General features: G+C 37.0%; 1 protein-coding gene across 3 annotated transcripts in view; it reads left to right on the top strand.

Moving 5' to 3' along the window:
* The window catches only part of UBE3C (ubiquitin protein ligase E3C), a 169342-nt gene that overhangs the window by 64859 nt on the left and 87753 nt on the right, over window positions 1-16730 (top strand). For all 3 annotated transcript variants that reach the window (XM_036760064.1, XM_036760065.1, XM_036760063.1), the window contains exons 11-13: window positions 6273-6359; window positions 15986-16143; window positions 16290-16522. In XM_036760064.1, the coding sequence (XP_036615959.1) occupies window positions 6273-6359; window positions 15986-16143; window positions 16290-16522 (478 nt within the window). The remainder of the gene's footprint in view (window positions 1-6272; window positions 6360-15985; window positions 16144-16289; window positions 16523-16730) is intronic.

Here is a 16730-nt window from a genome sequence, read left to right as displayed (position 1 = left end):
CCTGAGGTTTCTTCCTCCCTGTCATTTTGGAGAGGGTGGAAGGTAGACAATGGAGAACTTCTCCCAGATTCTCTGTTTCAGGAGTGGACTCAGGGTACCCATCTCTTCATTTTCTGCCAGGTGCTTAGCATAGTGCCTGGCACATAGTAGGCACCTAATAAATGTTTATTGACTGACTGGCTCTTTGATCTATTCTAGTTTTCAGGGAGTCTGTTATTTGGTCAGGGTTTATCATTTTAACTTATTTGGGAAAAGTTTACTACTTTCTCTTCTCAGCTCCTTATTTTAAATCTTGACTCCAAGGCTTTTATTTAATTTTTTATCTCTTGGTTTATCTAAGTATTCGCATAGTCCTTAACTATTTTTCTTTTGAGACTCTGCTTATAATTTTTTAATGGAGCTGTATTTGCAATGACTTTTTATACTGGTCTGTATTTTCTTTGATTTACTTATCTCCATAGCTTTAGTTACTAAATTTATGTTTCGTGCCAGAGTCAGGCTCCACCCCTGTTGCCTTGGGTTTGTAGTCCCTGCTTAGTCTTTTTTTGAATCTCCTCACTTTCTGTGCAGATATCTGTCTCCTGGGGTTAGACCCACCCCTGGTCTTTGTAGTTTAAAGTGCTGGATATTCAGGGCCCTCTCTTGCATTTCAGGACAGAGTGTTACGGACCTCAGACTACCTAAGCCTGGTCTGTCCCATTCTTAGTGCTACAACACTAAGTTACAGCTATACTAAATTGGATGCTGCCTTCTACTGTTTCCCAGGATTTCCAGCATCTCCAACCTGACCACCCCAAGGCTTTCTCAAAGGAGCTCTCCAATCTTGCTATCTCTGGACATAGAGCATTGCAGGCTACAAATGCCTCATCTCTTGTCACATTCTGATTCTTGTTTAGCTTTGGGGAAAGGAGGAGGAGAGCATTTCTTTTTCCCCTGGGCTCCTGACTGATTTTTTTGTATAATATTTAGGTGAAAAATTTTGCCTATTTTAGTTTTTATTTGATTTCTTCATCATTATTTGGTCTAAAGGGAACTTCGGGTTTTACTGGAGTCTTATTCCTGGGAGCTGAAGTCCTGCATCCAGTTCAGGTAATCATCTTTCCCACAAGTATGTCACTGTAATATTTGGGGAAAGCTATTTACAAACTGGAGCTCTTACAGAGAAGGTCAATCCCCATTTTAAAGGGTTGGGAAATCTAGTTTTGTGAGAAATGGTGGAGGGAGGGATCTGGAAAATATTTCATGGAGATAAATGACTTTCAAGTATTTAAAATGGATTATGCCTGGTATATTAGAAAGAATACTGGATTTGGAGTCAAACGACCTGAATCAAATTTCAGTATCTGTTACTTGACTCAGTAAGTTCTTTCACCTCTGTGCTCTACTGTACTTATCTGTAACTTGCGCTTATAAGTTTAGAGACGCAAAGGCCTTCAAAGTTCATCTAGCGTATATAGATGAAGACATTAATAGCCAGAGAGGTCCCCAAGATCCCACAGGTGGCAAGACATTCAGATTTTTACTCAAGTACTTGGATTCCAATTCTAGCCTTTTCTCCACCTTGTCCTTGTTCACGAAACAGGAATAAAAGTCACCTGCTGAATTCTTGGCTGCTTTCATTGTCAGGGCAGAAGGGAAGAACAGAGGAATAGCTAAGCTTTTTTATGTCCTTTTATTTACCTGAATTGTCCGTTTCTCTTTAACATTGCTACTGTCAGAACTAACCTAACTCCCAAACCACCTAGCAAAAGAAAACAAGAACAGAGAAGTTCACCAGCTCTGATGGGTCATAGATTTAGAGGTTGAAAGGACTTAGATATTTTGATGATCTAGTCTAACAAGTTTTGTCTAAAATGTACCCCTCTCTCCAAGGAACTTGCAGTTCAAATACAATTAACATGAACATAAAAGAAAATACGAGGGTCCCAAAGAATTGGTATAAATTGAATGGTGCATAAGAGCTTAAATAGCATGTGTATCCATGAAGTCTTTCCTAGTTAGAAGTAATCCTTTCTTATTCTGTATTCCTTCAATACTTATACATTTTTTTCCTTTTTAAAAAAAATTATTTTTTATTTTTAGTTTACAGCTCTTCAGTCCCACAAGTGTAGTACTTATATAACAACTATGTATATTGCATATATTAGAAGTGTTTTACCTATATACTGTATTCATTGCCCACCAAGATTTTGTATCATCACATCAGAGTCAACTTGTACTCTCACCCTCTGTTTATGTATACTCCTTCTAACTGCCCTGCTAGAGTTGTAGTTCTTAAGAGTTACCCATGAAGATTTTGGATTGAGGTTTTTTTTTTAAATTTTTTTTTAGGGGGGGAAAGCTGGGCAATTGGAGCTAAGTGACTTGCCCAAGGTCACACAGCTAGTAAGTGTGTCAAGTGTCTGAGGCTGCATGAACTCAGGTCCTCCTGACTCCAGGGCTGGTGCTCTACTCATTGTGCCACTTAGCTGCCCCATGCGCCACTTAGCTGCCCTTCGGATTGATTTTAAAAGATTAATTATGGAAAACTATGTTGTGTGTGTGTGTTTGTGTACATGCACATATCTATTATTAGAAGCTATTAACTCAGAAATAAAACAGCTCACACGTGTAACTTTTAGTACAATTATTCTGGGAATAGTTCAGAGCTTCCTAAATGTAACTATAATCCCTCAAAATAATATGATTTAATAATCTACACAGGAAAATCTAAGTGGATTAAGAATGCCTGTTGTTTAGACTATGATAACCTGGATAGGTAGCCCATAGAACTAATCCATCAGTACTTAATTCTTAGGTAGACATTGCAGATGGGAAAATGCATAGCACTTTTAACTATCCCTAACTGCTTCTTGAAACAAAAGTCACCCTTGAATGTTTAAAAGATTGTGGTTTTTTATTTCAAGGAGATGCTTGAGATAAGAGATCCTCCTTGGCTATGAATATGACAGTCTCCAAAAAATCAAAATATCAGATTCTAGGGTTTTTAAATCTGTATAACTAGAAGGATGGTAGTGCCCGTGACAGATATGGGTAAGTTCAGAAGAGAGGTAGATTTTTGGGTAAAGATAGTGAGTTCTGTTTTAAACATAGTAATAATAATAGCTAACATTTATATAGAAATTTAGGTTTAAAAATAAAGGAATTTTAGAATTCATAGTCATCAGAGTGGAAAATTTGTGGGTGACAGTGAAGTAGAGGTTATGATCCTTTCAGTAGTTTGAAAGAGTGGGTCATGGGAATTTGAGGGATTTTAGAGGCAGGAATGTTTGGTAAAGTTACCTAGTATGAGTACAGGGTCTGGGGTTGAGAGAAAGACTGTGAGCCATGTACCACATTCTTTGAAGAAAGTGATCATAGGCCTGGGTGGTGAGTAGAGATCGGTGAATAACCACTCAAAGGATATTTGGATAGAATGAATCTCAAAGGAAGAGAAGTTGCTTAAGGATGACTAGACCTGGGTCAGGAAGTGGCAATGGGGAGAAAAGGAATAATCATATTCCCATTCTAGGATCGGTATGAGAGAGTATAGTGAGAGTCATAGAGTAGTGGAGAGAATGTTGACATCGGATAATTAAAAGTACATGAAAGCTTCTTCCATCCTTCCTTTTTAATTCACCTTTAGGCTTCCTAGATTGGTTAGAAACCACCTCTAATTCTTCTTTTAAGTAATTTAGCATGTCCAGCCTTTATCATTTGTCTACTGAGATTGATTTTGAAACTGCCTTCCCACTGTAAGTGGGGTGTCTTTCTATAGTCTTTTGTTTTTCATAAATTTTCTTTACAATTTTAGCCTATGTGATTTTAGTAATGACAACAATAAAGATATAACTTCATATTTCATTTGGATCTGTTATCTCATTAAAATGAGTTCCCTTAGTAGTACAAATTAAACCATCATGTCTTCTTGTGCATGTTCTCCCACAAAGTTTTAGTAGGAGACCTGTCCAACCTGCTTGGGCATTTTGCTCTAGATTTTATGACAGCGTGGATGCCAGTGCAGCTTGGGGGCCGTCAAACTATTATCCTTTGCTCTGTTTATATGACCTGTCCACTTCCTTTTCCAGTCATATATCACTTTGATATCATTTATAGAAAAATGCCAATCTGCTATAGACTATTTATGCCTATCACACATCTCTACATTGCCCTTCGAATGACCTGAAATTTTGATTCCTGAGAGACCCATGGTTTTTTAATTTGATCAAAACTATATATCATCAATAGGGGAATTATTGGTGTTAAAAATAAAGGTTGTGTTTTAGACAGAAGCTTGAAAATATCAAACATACTACACAATTTCCAAATGCAATTTCCCCCACTGTCTTCCTTTTATTCAATTCTAGGCCCAGTGAAGTATCCATCTGCAGCATCTGTCCAAGATATCTGACTCATGGGGCAGTTTTTTGTCCTATCATGGAGATCATGTGTATAGAAATAGAAGAATTCACAGAGGTCATAAATTACAACTCTTTTCATTTTACAGATGAGGAAACAGACCTAGTGAGGTTCAGTGACTTGGCCAAGGTCACCTAGCTAGTAAGGCATAGTTGGAGCAAAGATTTCCTAACTCCAAGTCCAGTCTTCTGTCGGCTACATCATGCTGCCCTCTACTGTCAGTCGTGTACAGCACAGTTTCTAAAATCTACTTGGTTTTTCCTGTGTGGGTTGTTAGGCTGATTCTCCTGAGTTAGCATAGATCTCATTTGATAGGCTTTGCGGTGTTTTGAGTTTCGATAGAAATAATTGGAAAATCGTTGAACAAATTTATCTTGTTTCATCAGGAAATCTTTTATGATTTTAATATATCCACTGGAGACATCTTACTGGTGGTCATCGTTTTTTGTTCTGGTAAATGAAACAATGCTTTTTTGTGATCAACAATAAACTCAATAGGGCCCTGTATTCTCTCTAACATTTACGCAGTTGTGTCACTGTAAACATGGGATTTGCTCTAGAATATGGTTTGTAAACCTCCTTATTTTCTTCTCATGAATCAATCAAGAACGTTATCAATATAAGTGTAAACTATTCTTAAAGCTTTTATGGAAATGAACAAGTTATGGGTCAGGAGTTTTTCCTGTTTTTATATCCTGACTGAATTTGAGGGATCTTATGAGGTCAGGCCTTTGGGAAAATACTGTTAAGGTTTCATCTGCTTACTACCTATTGAATTGGTTGAGATGTATTGCCTAGATTACTGCTCTGATAGTTTGTCTATTATCAGTTGCTCTCTTTATCATTTGGGAACCCTTGAGTTTTATGCCAGTCATTTTAACTGAGTAAATTAAATTAAAATGGTTCAGTACTCTGAGGTGGTAGTATATACTGCTAAGTTTCAACTCCCAGTGAGAGATACTGCGATTTACTAGAAATAGTATAGTACAGTAGCAGCAGGGATAGTGTGACTTGTGTTCTAAATCTGTCTCTGCCATTACCATCTAGCCTTTTTACTTTTGTTATATCTATGTCCATCTGAAGTCAAGGCAAATCAACTAGCATTTGCTGCTGTGTGCCAGGCAGTGGGAATACAAGGAAATGCAAAAAATAATCCCTTCTTCTAGGTTGCTCACAATTTATTTGGGGAGAAACAACATGCAAACAACTAAAGAATAATATGTACAGCATAGCCATTAGGGGTAAAGGAGATCAGGAATGACTTCATGCAGAAGGTAGGAGTTTATCTTCAAGGATGTTAGGGAATCCAGGAGGAAGGCATAAGGAGGGAGAGTAGTGTAGGAATGGAGGAGAGCCAGTGAAAATGCCTGGAGTAGGCGATAGAATTTTGTGAGTCGAACATCACAGGAACCAGACCAGAATATGTGAGGGGTCAGGTAAGAGTAAGATAAAAGAATATTGGAAAAGTAGGAGGGCTCCAGGTTATGTAGGATTTTGAATGCCAACCAGGATTTTATGTTTGATTCTGGAGTTTATTGTCTACAGGGCTGACATAGTCAAACCTGTGCTTTATGAGGATCAGTTTGACAGCTAAGTGGCAAATGAACTAGAATGGGGCTTGATAGTGAGAGAACAACAGCAGATTACCATATTGGTCTTGGTGTGATTTAATGAGGGCTTGCAGCCCAAGTGTTTTATGTTAAATGCCTATGGCTGTTAGTTATCAATTATTGGGAAAAGCCCCCATGAAATTATTAAACTGATAGTTTAAATATTTCTACTATTTTTACAAAATGTTATCCATGAAAAATAAATATTTATTGTGTGAATGTCAAAACTGTTACTTACTTTAATTTTTTCTTTCCTCTTTTTAGGCTTCTCTATAGTTTAGCCTTCAATGCCAGGTTTCTGAGACACCTTTGGTATCTAATATCATCAATGACAACCCGGATGATTACAGGGTGTGTATTTTAAATGCTTGCAAAAATGAGATAAAGTGATATGGGGCAATCAAGTTTTGGTATACAAAGTAAATGAATACAGACAAAGCTTATTGCAAGTAGGCATTTTGCTAGCCATTTCAATATGTTTGTAATTGGCAATAATTCTTAATGCTTTCTATTCCTCAAATAAGGAGACTTTTATATATGCACATATAGCTTTTTTAAGATGGTACACGCAGTCTATTTCCACAGTTGCATTAAAAATGTGGACTTTATCTTGTTCCAGTTTTTCCTTTTCTCTTTTGTAAAATTTCAGAACTTTTCTTTCCTTTATAACTAGCTTTTGAAAAACACTTTTTTTTTTTTTTGCTTTTTGTCAGGGCAATTGTGGTTAAGTGACTTGCCCAAGGTCACACAGCTGGTACATGTGTCAAGTGTCTGAGGCCGGATTTGGACTCAGGTCCTCCTGGCTCCAGGGCCGGTGCTCTACTCACTGTACCACCTAGCTGCCCTTGAAAAACACTTTAAATTGACAAAATGCATTACCAAAGTGCCACATATATTATATCTCTTTTGAAGCTACCAATAACCTTATCAAGGAGGTATTATTGACATGATTATTCCCATTTTAACTGAAACTCAGAATTTAAGCCCAGGTCTTTCTGACCCTTAATTCCAGAACTATACACTATGCCATACTGTTCCTAGAGAAATTTTTGTGTTTATCTAAGAATCCATATATACAGCTAAAATTTATTAAACATCATTTATTTAAATGACAACTAATCAGAATATCACATTCAGTCTTAAATTCAAAGGAGCCAGTTTAAAATTATAGATCATTGTGATATTTGCTAGACAGTAGTAAGCAGAGAATTCCCTGCATAAAGGTCCGTTGTTAAAAAGTGCTCTTTCCTAGTAGCATGCTGGTACAGTTTTCCAGTTTCCCGGAGTAAAGTACAAATGTTCTCTAAGGTAACAAAAAAGTCAAACAATTTTTAGATTTGAATCCAATTTGAAACATAATTTTTTTATTACTTATTGGTCTTTACTTTTTGAATTGTGAATAGATGATTTGCTTCAGCCTAGAAGCTGAAAGGATCTTTTGTTGCTTCCAAGTTACCTCTCTACTGTTGTGAATGAGAGGTTTCCCTGTTCTTCCTACTATCACAAGGTAGCTCTACTTGGAAGACCCCTGCCCTCCCAGTGAGTGTTATTTTTCTGAAAGAAAGAAAAGGGAAGAAAGACTGTCTGTGACTCTTACTGTCCAAGTAGGAAAAAGACAGCTGTGAAAATTGAAAATGTTCCTGTAGTATTTCAGTCATGAGCTAGCCTCAGAAGACCAAAGTCTCAATTCACACCTCAAATTCCTAAATGACCAAGAGCTATTCTGGTTACTGGAGGCAATGGCATAGAAATCACGGCATCATGTTCCTTGTTGGTCCAAGGTTAAGGGCTAAGCCAGCTGTTACAGCATCTTCTTGTGTAGCCCATATTTGCGTGGGGATATATTGCGCCAAAATGAAAACCTTAAGAGGTGATCCCATGAGGGTTAGAGTTCCGTAGGAGTCATATAGGGTGATTCCTTTTGCCTTTTAGTGCCTTCTGGCGTTGACCATAGACATCCCTCCCTACCTGGACTAGACCTATCATCCAGATCTTTCTTATAAAAAAGAAATAGATGCCGCTACTGTGAAAGGAATGTAAATTTAGGGTGAATATGTTGCCTCTTTAAAGCACTTTGAGATATGTCATTTTTCCTTTGGTTTTCATAATAGTACTATGTGGTAGATATGCTCGATATTATTCCTATTGTTAATAGACAAAATTAAAAATTAGGTTATTGCAAAGATCTGCATTAAATTAGTGCTAAAGCCAGAATTCAAACCCAAAATGTCTTTGACTCCTACTTTGCATTATTTTGTAGGACATCACATAAAACAATGATTTGAACTCACTAATTGCTTTTTTCACTCCAGCATAGTGTTAACTTTCATTTGTTGAGGTTTGAAGTTGACTTTTTCCTTGTCACTTCTTATGACCTTAACACCTGTTGCCTGTACTTGGTGCAACCTAGCTTAATAGAGAGGGAGATTGGGAATCAGTATGGCAGGAAATTTTCACTTACCTATTGTAGTGCCACAGCTTAGCAACAGATATTGCTTGTAACTCTGCTTGATCATTCCTTATTTGTTAGGAACAGATGCCCCTTAGCCAGGAAATGGAGCCATGATCTGTGAAAGAAAAATAGGATATTAATTTTATCAAATTCTTAATTAACATTGCGGTGTGCACCCCCTAACCTCCACTCCCCCATGTTTATTGATAGGGTTGGTGTGGTTATTATATAATGACAGAGGTTTTAAAATTATGATTTTGGCTATTATTTACTTTGTGAAAATTTTAAATTTTAAGTACACTAGTACAAGCCTAGAGTAAACTGAGTTACACTCTAGACAGAAATTTGCTATGAACACTATATGTTTAGACTGTGCTAAATGATTAAATATTTCTCGTAGTCTGGGAAGGGAATAAGGGCAGGGAGCAAGCATTTATTAAGCATCTACTATGTGCCAGGCCCTGTGGTAAGTACTTTACAAATGTTATCTTATTTGATTGTGTGACTCTTCTTATACTGAACTCATTTTCAATATATGAAATCTTAAGTAATCATTGTTGGTAATTAGAAGCGAATTTTTAAGGCATCTTGCTGTAAAATATCCTTTCTGGGAGGAGGGCAGAGAAATGATTTTTGTGTTTAATTCGAAAGTAATTACTGAAGTGTAATACATGGTGGCCTTAAAGTCTTTGTAGCTGTAAGGCATTAAAGCTTAAAGTTGCACTAAGAATGGAAATATCTTGTATGTTATAGTTCTAAAAGAAATTTCTAAGTTTTCTAGGTCTCCCTTCTTAACTCACATGAATACTATGCTTAGACTATCCTAAAAGGGTAACTATATGCTATTTTTTTAAGGTTTCAAAACTTATTTGTGTACTTAAAATGTGCAATACAGTAATTAAAATCATTTGAACAATGACAAAAAAAGGCATTTGCATCAGTTGCATTTATAGTTTGCCAGGAACTTGGTATAGCTTTGCATTTTTACTATGTTAATAGCCAGATAATAGCCAGTCAGGCAAGTGTCAAGGCAGTGGAGTGAAACCTTTATTCGTTGTTACTCAGTCATTCGTTGTTCTTTTGATATTGAAAGGGGCAACAGAGGCAGTTAAACTCTGTGCAACCTCTGTGTCTTATCAAGTGAAGAAATAGCTAAAAGAAGGAAAAGAAGAGGCAAGGCCAAAAGTCATTGTGTTGACCTTCTTGCATCTCTTATTGTGTCTGTGGAAAGTACTGGATTTTTCTATTATGATTCTGCCTTTATCAATTTAGACTATTTGAATTTTTAGATATCAGCCATATCTGGTTTGATAGATATTTTTGCAGAATAAGCATCAATAAGTTTGGTTCCTGAGGTGGCAGTTCTCAACTGTTTATATATTGTTTTAAAAGCAGCTTCCTGGGGAGGAATGTTAACAGGCTTCTTTAGTTATTTAAGAGTCCCATGCAAAATAGATGGTTTCCCATATTTCTAATCTCTATTCGTCCTACTGAAACTTAAATCCATTTTCTGTTAAGTAATAGATGAACCAAAGCTGGTCAAAAATCTTTCATAGAGCCCTTTAATAAAGATGTTAACATCTATTTCCCTAATACACTTACATATTGTGAAATCATAACAACTATAATGTGGTTTCATTCCATAATTCTATCTCCTTAATGTAACCTTTCCCAAATACTGTTATGGTAAAAACTGGTGATCTCTGCAGTGCAAATTGTGTTACTAGTAATACTTTCTTCTTTAAAATATTTAATATGAAATGACCAGAAATAATAAAATGCAACAAATTTTTGGTATCAAAATAAGCTTAATTTCATATATTGTGCTTTGAAATCTCCCCTACTCTCCTTATCTCATAGGCATCCTAGTAACTTTATTTCCCCAGATCCCCTAACAACCAACACTATCATATCCAGGATTCTATTCTTGTTCCTTACTCTAGATTGACATGGACTTTAATAACTTTTCTGGGTTTTAATTTCATCAGTAGTAGGAGGATAATAATTCCTCTCCTCCCTACTGCATAAAAGGCTTTTAGTATAATAAACAAAGGAAAGCAGTCATAAATTAAAGTGTTTTTTAAGAAAAATTCAGTTTTGTTTTATTTTCAGTTCCATATTTTCCCCTCACTTTTACCCTTCCCCTACCTTTTGAGAAAGTAAGGAAAATAAAACATAATACAAATATTTATAGACATGCAAAACAGATTTCTGCATTAGCTATGTTCCAAGGAAGAAAAAGAAAGAAACAAGAAAATATGCTTCAATTTGCACTCTAAGTGTATTAGTTCTGTTTTTGGCGTTGGATGGTAGGTTTCATCATGAATCCTTTGGAACTGTGTTTATTCTTTGTGTTGATAAGCATTACTAAATCTTTCAGAGTTACTATCTATAAGATATTGCTTTTACCATATAAATAGTTTTCCTGGTTCTGCTTACTTCACTTTGCATCAGTTCATACAAGTCATCTTTGTTTTTTCTGAAACCATCCTCTTCATCATTTCTTATAACACAGTAGTATTCCACTACATTCATATATTGTCATCGGTTCAGCCATTCCCCAGTTAATATGGAAATGCTTTCCAAAAGCAAGCTGTTACTATCATTTTGCATTTTTTTTTCTTAATTTAAATTTATTTATTTAACATACTTGGTTTTCAGCATTGATTTTCACAACAGTTTGAATTACAAATTTTCTCCCCATTTCTACCCTCCCCCCCACTCCAAGATGGCATATATTCTGGTTGCCCTGTTCCCCAGTCAGCCCTCCCCTCTATCACTCCCTTCACCTCTCATCCCCTTTTCCCTTCCTTTCTTGTAGGGCAAGATAAATTTCTACGCCCCATTGCCTGTGTATCTTATTTTTTAGTTGCATGGAAAAACTTTTTTTTTTTGTTTTTGAACATCTGTTTTTAAAACTTTGAGTTCCAAATTCTCTCCCCTCTTCCCTTCCCACCCACCCTCCCTAAGAAGTCAAGCAATTCAATCTAGGCCACACGTGTATCATTATGTATGACCCTTCCACAATACTCATGTTGTGAAAGGCTAGCTACATTTTGCTCCTTCTCAACCCATCCCGCTTTATTGAATTTTCTCCCTTGACCCTGTCCCCTTTCCAAAGTGTTTGTTTTGATTACCTCCACCCCCATCTGCCCTCCCCTCCATCATCCCCCCCCCTTTTATTTTTTTTTTTATCTTCCTCCCTCTTCTTTCCTGTGGGGTAAGATACCCAACTGGGTATGTATGGTATTCCCTCCTCAGGCCAAATCTGATGAGAGCAAGGTTCACTCATTCCCCCCTCACCTGCCCTCTCCCCTCTTCCCACAGAACTGCTTCCTCTTGCCACCTTTATGCGAGATAATCTACCCCATTCTATCTCTCCCTATCTCCCTCTCTCAGTATGTTGCTCTCTCATCCCTTAATTTCATTTTATTTCTTTTAGATATCTTCCCTTCATCTTCAACTCACCCTGTGTCTGCTCTCTCTCTTTTACATATATATATATATACACACACACATACATATATACACACACACACATACATATATACACACACACATATATATACACATATACATCTACACATACATACACATACATACATATACACATAGATACATATATACATAGACATTCACTTATATATACATAAACATACACATACATATATATACATATATATACACACACACACACACACACACATATATATATATATATACATATATATATATATATACATATATGCATATTCCCTTCAACTACCCCAATACTGAGGTCTCATGAATCATACATATCATCTTTCCATGTAGGAATGTAAACAAAACAGTTCAGCTTTAGTAAGTCCCTTGCAATTTCTGTTTCTTGATTACCTTTTCATGCTTCTCTTGATTCTTGTGTTTGAAAGTCAGATTTTCTATTCAGTTCTGGTCTTTTCACTGAGAAAGCTTGAAAGTCCTCTATTTTATTGAAAGTCCATATTTTGCCTTGGAACATGATACTCAGTTTTGCTGGGTAGGTGATTATAGGTTTTAATCCTAGCTCCATTGACCTCCGGAATATCGCATTCCAAGCCCTTCGATCTCTTAACGTAGAAGCTGCCAGATCTTGGGTTATTCTGATTGGGTTTCCACAATACTCAAATTGTTTCTTTCTGGCTGCTTGCAGTATTTTCTCCTTGATCTGGGAGCTCTGGAATTTGGCGACAATATTCCTAGGAGATTTCTTTTTGGGATCTATTTAAGGAGGCGATCGATGGATTCTTTCAATTTCTATTTTGCCCTGTGGCTCTAGAATATCAGGGCAGTTCTCCTTGATAATTTCTTGAAAGATGGTATCTAGGCTCTTTTTTTGATCATGGCTTTCAGGTAGTCCAATAATTTTTAAATTCTCTCTCTTGGATCTATTTTCCAGGTCAGTGGTTTTTCCAATGAGATATTTCACACTGTCTTCCATTTTTTCATTCCTTTGGTTCTGTTTTATAATATCCTGATTTCTCATAAAGCCACTAGCTTCCACTTGCTCCAATCTAATTTTTAAAGTAGTATTTTCTTCAGTGGTCTTTTGGACCTCCTTTTCCGTTTGGCTAATTCTGCCTTTCAAGGCATTCTTCTCCTCATTGGCTTTTTGGAGCTCTTTTGCCATTTGAGTTAGTCTGTTTCTTAAGGTGTTGTTTTCTTCAGTGTATTTTTCAGTATTGTTTTGGGTCTCCTTTAGCAAGTCATTGACTTGTTTTTCATGGTTTTCTCGCATCCTTCTCATTTCTCTTCCCAATTTTTCCTCTACTTCTCTAACTTGCTTTTCCAAATCCTTTTTGAGCTCTTCTATGGCCTGGGGCCAGCTCATGTTTTTCTTGGAGGCTTTTGTTGTAGGCTCTATGACTTTGTTGTCTTCTTTAGGCTGTATGTTTTGGTCTTCTCTGTCACCAAAGAAAGAATCCAAAGTCTGAGACTGAATCTGGGTGTGCTTTCGCTGCCTGGCCATATTCCCAACCAACTAACTTGACCCTTGAGTTTTTCAGTGGAGTATGACTGCTTGTAGACTAAAGAGTTCTATGTTCCACGTTTGGGGGGGATGTGCCAGCTCTGTCACACCAGCACTACTCCTTCCCCAAGAACCCCCAGCCTGGGCTGGGCTTAGATCTTCAACAGGCTATGCACTCCTGCTCTGATCCGCCACTTAATTCCTCCCACCAGGTGGGCCTGGGGCCAGAAGCAGCAGCAACTGTAGCTGCCCCAACTCCGCTTCCCCCCGGGGCTGGAAGCCAAACCGCGAACTCCTTCCACTCCCGCAGCTTTTCCCACTAACCTTCTCCGCAGCCTTTGGTGTTTGTGGGTCAAGGGTTCTGGTAACTGCCGCAGCTCACATATTCAGGGCGCTAGGGGCCCCATCCGCCCGACTCCAAGTTTGGTTGTTCCACGCTGCTTAGGCTGGGCTCTGCTCCACTCCGTTCCCAGCTCCCAGCTCCGTGTAGAATAGACCTCACCCAGAGACCATCCAGGCTGTCCTGGGCTGGAGCCCTGCTTCCCTCTGCTGTTCTGTGGGTTCTGCCGTTCTAGAATTGGTTCAGAGCCATTTTTTATAGGTGTTTGGAGGGACTCAGTACGGAGCTCACTCTAGTCCCTGCTTACCAGCCGCCATCTTGCGCACCCCCCGCCCCCTTTGCATTTTTAGTAGTAACAATATTGGGTTTTTTGTTTTTGTTTTTCTACATGAGAGATTGTATACTGTATCTTTTCAAGCTCTGGATGGATTCTGTTCATACATTTTAAGTTGCAAAGTGTGCTCTGAGAAAATTAGTTTGGGATATTGGTCTAGTCGAAATCTTGTTATTGTGCAATGTACACATTTAAGTAAATGGTGAGGTAATGTGGTGTAGTAGATACAGGGATGTCCTTTGAGCCAGGAAAACATGGGCTCAAGTTTAGGCTTTGTAATTCTGGACAAGTCATTTAACTCCTCAGCGCTTTAGGAAGCTAAGAATATATGTTGCAAAGAATGTGACAGCTGGCATAGATAGAAGGCATTTTCTCACTAGTAATTGCCTATGCAACTGAATTGACACGTCTAGTATCCCTATTCTTATCCCTACCCTAAATTTATGTACTTTGATAATCTCTCAGCAATTGATAGATGGTGAATCATTTTCCTCCCATGTCCTTGAGTAGTAAAGGGACTGCTTAGTAAAAGCTTGGATTATTCTGAAGTTATTAGGTACAGAAATTGAAATATTTGTGTAAGGTGTCATAGGTGGTCTGTACTAGATCCTCTTGTATTAGATTTTCTGGCTCCTAGACTTTTTTTTCTTTTAGAGCTACTTAATATCTCTCATTTGTTCATAACTTTCGAGATTGATACATTTAAAAATGAGTATTTGAATTGAAGCATATAGGGGGAGAAGTCAGTAGAAGAAAAAGAGATTTGTTTCATCAACTGTTGCTCCTTGGTGCATAAGGAGCAAGATTTTTGACTCTTTTTGCCAGTCATTCTCTCCTTTTAAAATATGAGTGCTTAATTCTTCTTGTCTCCCAGAGGTTTATGGGTTTGTTTAAAACAAAGTCAAGCTTGTTTATTTTTAAGATATCTCTTGCTATTCATATGCTTTTCTAGAATCAGAGAATTTTGGAGTTGGCAAAAAAGAAAAATTGAGCCCCAGGAGAATTAAATGATTTGTCCAAGGTCATACAACTATTGTTTACAGATTCACAAATCTACAGTGATAGAGTCTTGTGTGTGACTATAGATAAGAGTCAGCATTAGGGTTATGGTGGGAGTTGGAGTTAGGGTTAGAGTCAGAGGAAAGAGTGTTTAAAAAAAAATCTCCATAATTACCTGCTGGAGCAAAAGTGTAAGCACAGACAATTTATTAGAATTATTACTGACTAGATTTTATTAAAAATGAAAAAGTAAAGAACTTTTTATTAATTTTAGCAAAGGTTTATGAAACACCCATTTGTTTTGCAAGGCACTATATTTCGTTCCTGAGACAATTGCTAAGAACCAAACATCTGTTCTCATAGGAACTCATAATCTAAAAGAAGAGGTAAATATTTCTTGTGGTGGGGTTACAGTTTTTTGTCAGAGACTCCTAAAATGTATTGGTGGAGTGATGATGACTTGTAAAGGAAGTCATCTGCAGATATTGGCATTTCAAACCTCAGTACCTTCTGGAATTATGTTAATTAATTGTGTCCTTGGTGGTAAGATTCTGTTTTAGACTTCAGATACCTTTTACCCTATTGGATTTTGTACCTGCAAAGAAGCAAAGTTACTAAGTGTTTTGTAGAACTGTGGAACCTTTGGGTTGGAAGGGACTTTAAAGGCTGTAAGAATCACTGCTACAACATCTCAGTCTTTTGCCTCTTCCTGAACATTTCTGATGGTTTTGGTACTCTACCTCAGGAAATAATCTCTTCAATTTTTGGGCTGCCCTATTCTGAGATACTAACAATCATTAATTTATACACAGACTATAACTACTTTTATGTGGATTGTGAGTTTTCTCTTTTGTTCCTTCAATTCAAGGTCCATGGTACCATTGCTTCAGGTCATATCAAGAGGTTCTCCCATGTCTTTAGAAGATTCCAGTCGAATCATACCACTCTTTTACCTTTTTAGCTCCTTGTTTAGCCATTCACTAATTTCCATACATGATAATGAATTCTTCGGTGATCCCATAGAAGGTAAGCATTTTGAAGATTGACTTTCTCTGAGTACACAGCTTAATAATTTTAGCAAATAGCATGAGAATAGTAGAGTGTATCAGACATTTAACTGCGTATAAAAAATGACATTAATTTTACAAGAAAACATAACAGATTTTTTTTAGTTGTAGGTCAGAGACAATCATCAATGATGCCTTTTACATTACAAGAGCTTATAATATTATCACGATGCCTTCGAGATGCCTGTTTAGGAATCATTAAATTGGCTTATCCTGAAACCAAGCCAGAAGTTCGTGAAGAGTATATTGTAGCATTTAAAAGTGTGGGAGTTACAACTAATACTGAAATGCAGCAATGTATACAAATGGAACAAAAACGGTGGATTCAGTTATTCAAGGTATAGTGTTTTTCCTTTTAAACTAGTGTAATTCAAAGGAAATATAGCTTTATTTCAGCTTGTTTCAATTTAATTTAAAAAAAATTGTTTTAGGATGCCTGTTGGGATTCTGCAAATTTCTCCCGGTTATCAAATAATCTGTGTTACCCTCATGGCATGTTGTTTTTATTAGATGATCTTTTACAGATTTTCTTTTTCTAGTTGTCAC

The sequence above is a fragment of the Trichosurus vulpecula genome, chromosome 5 (genome assembly GCF_011100635.1).
Source record: "Trichosurus vulpecula isolate mTriVul1 chromosome 5, mTriVul1.pri, whole genome shotgun sequence".
Taxonomy (NCBI): domain Eukaryota; kingdom Metazoa; phylum Chordata; class Mammalia; order Diprotodontia; family Phalangeridae; genus Trichosurus; species Trichosurus vulpecula.
This window is presented reverse-complemented; position numbering and strand designations above follow the sequence as displayed.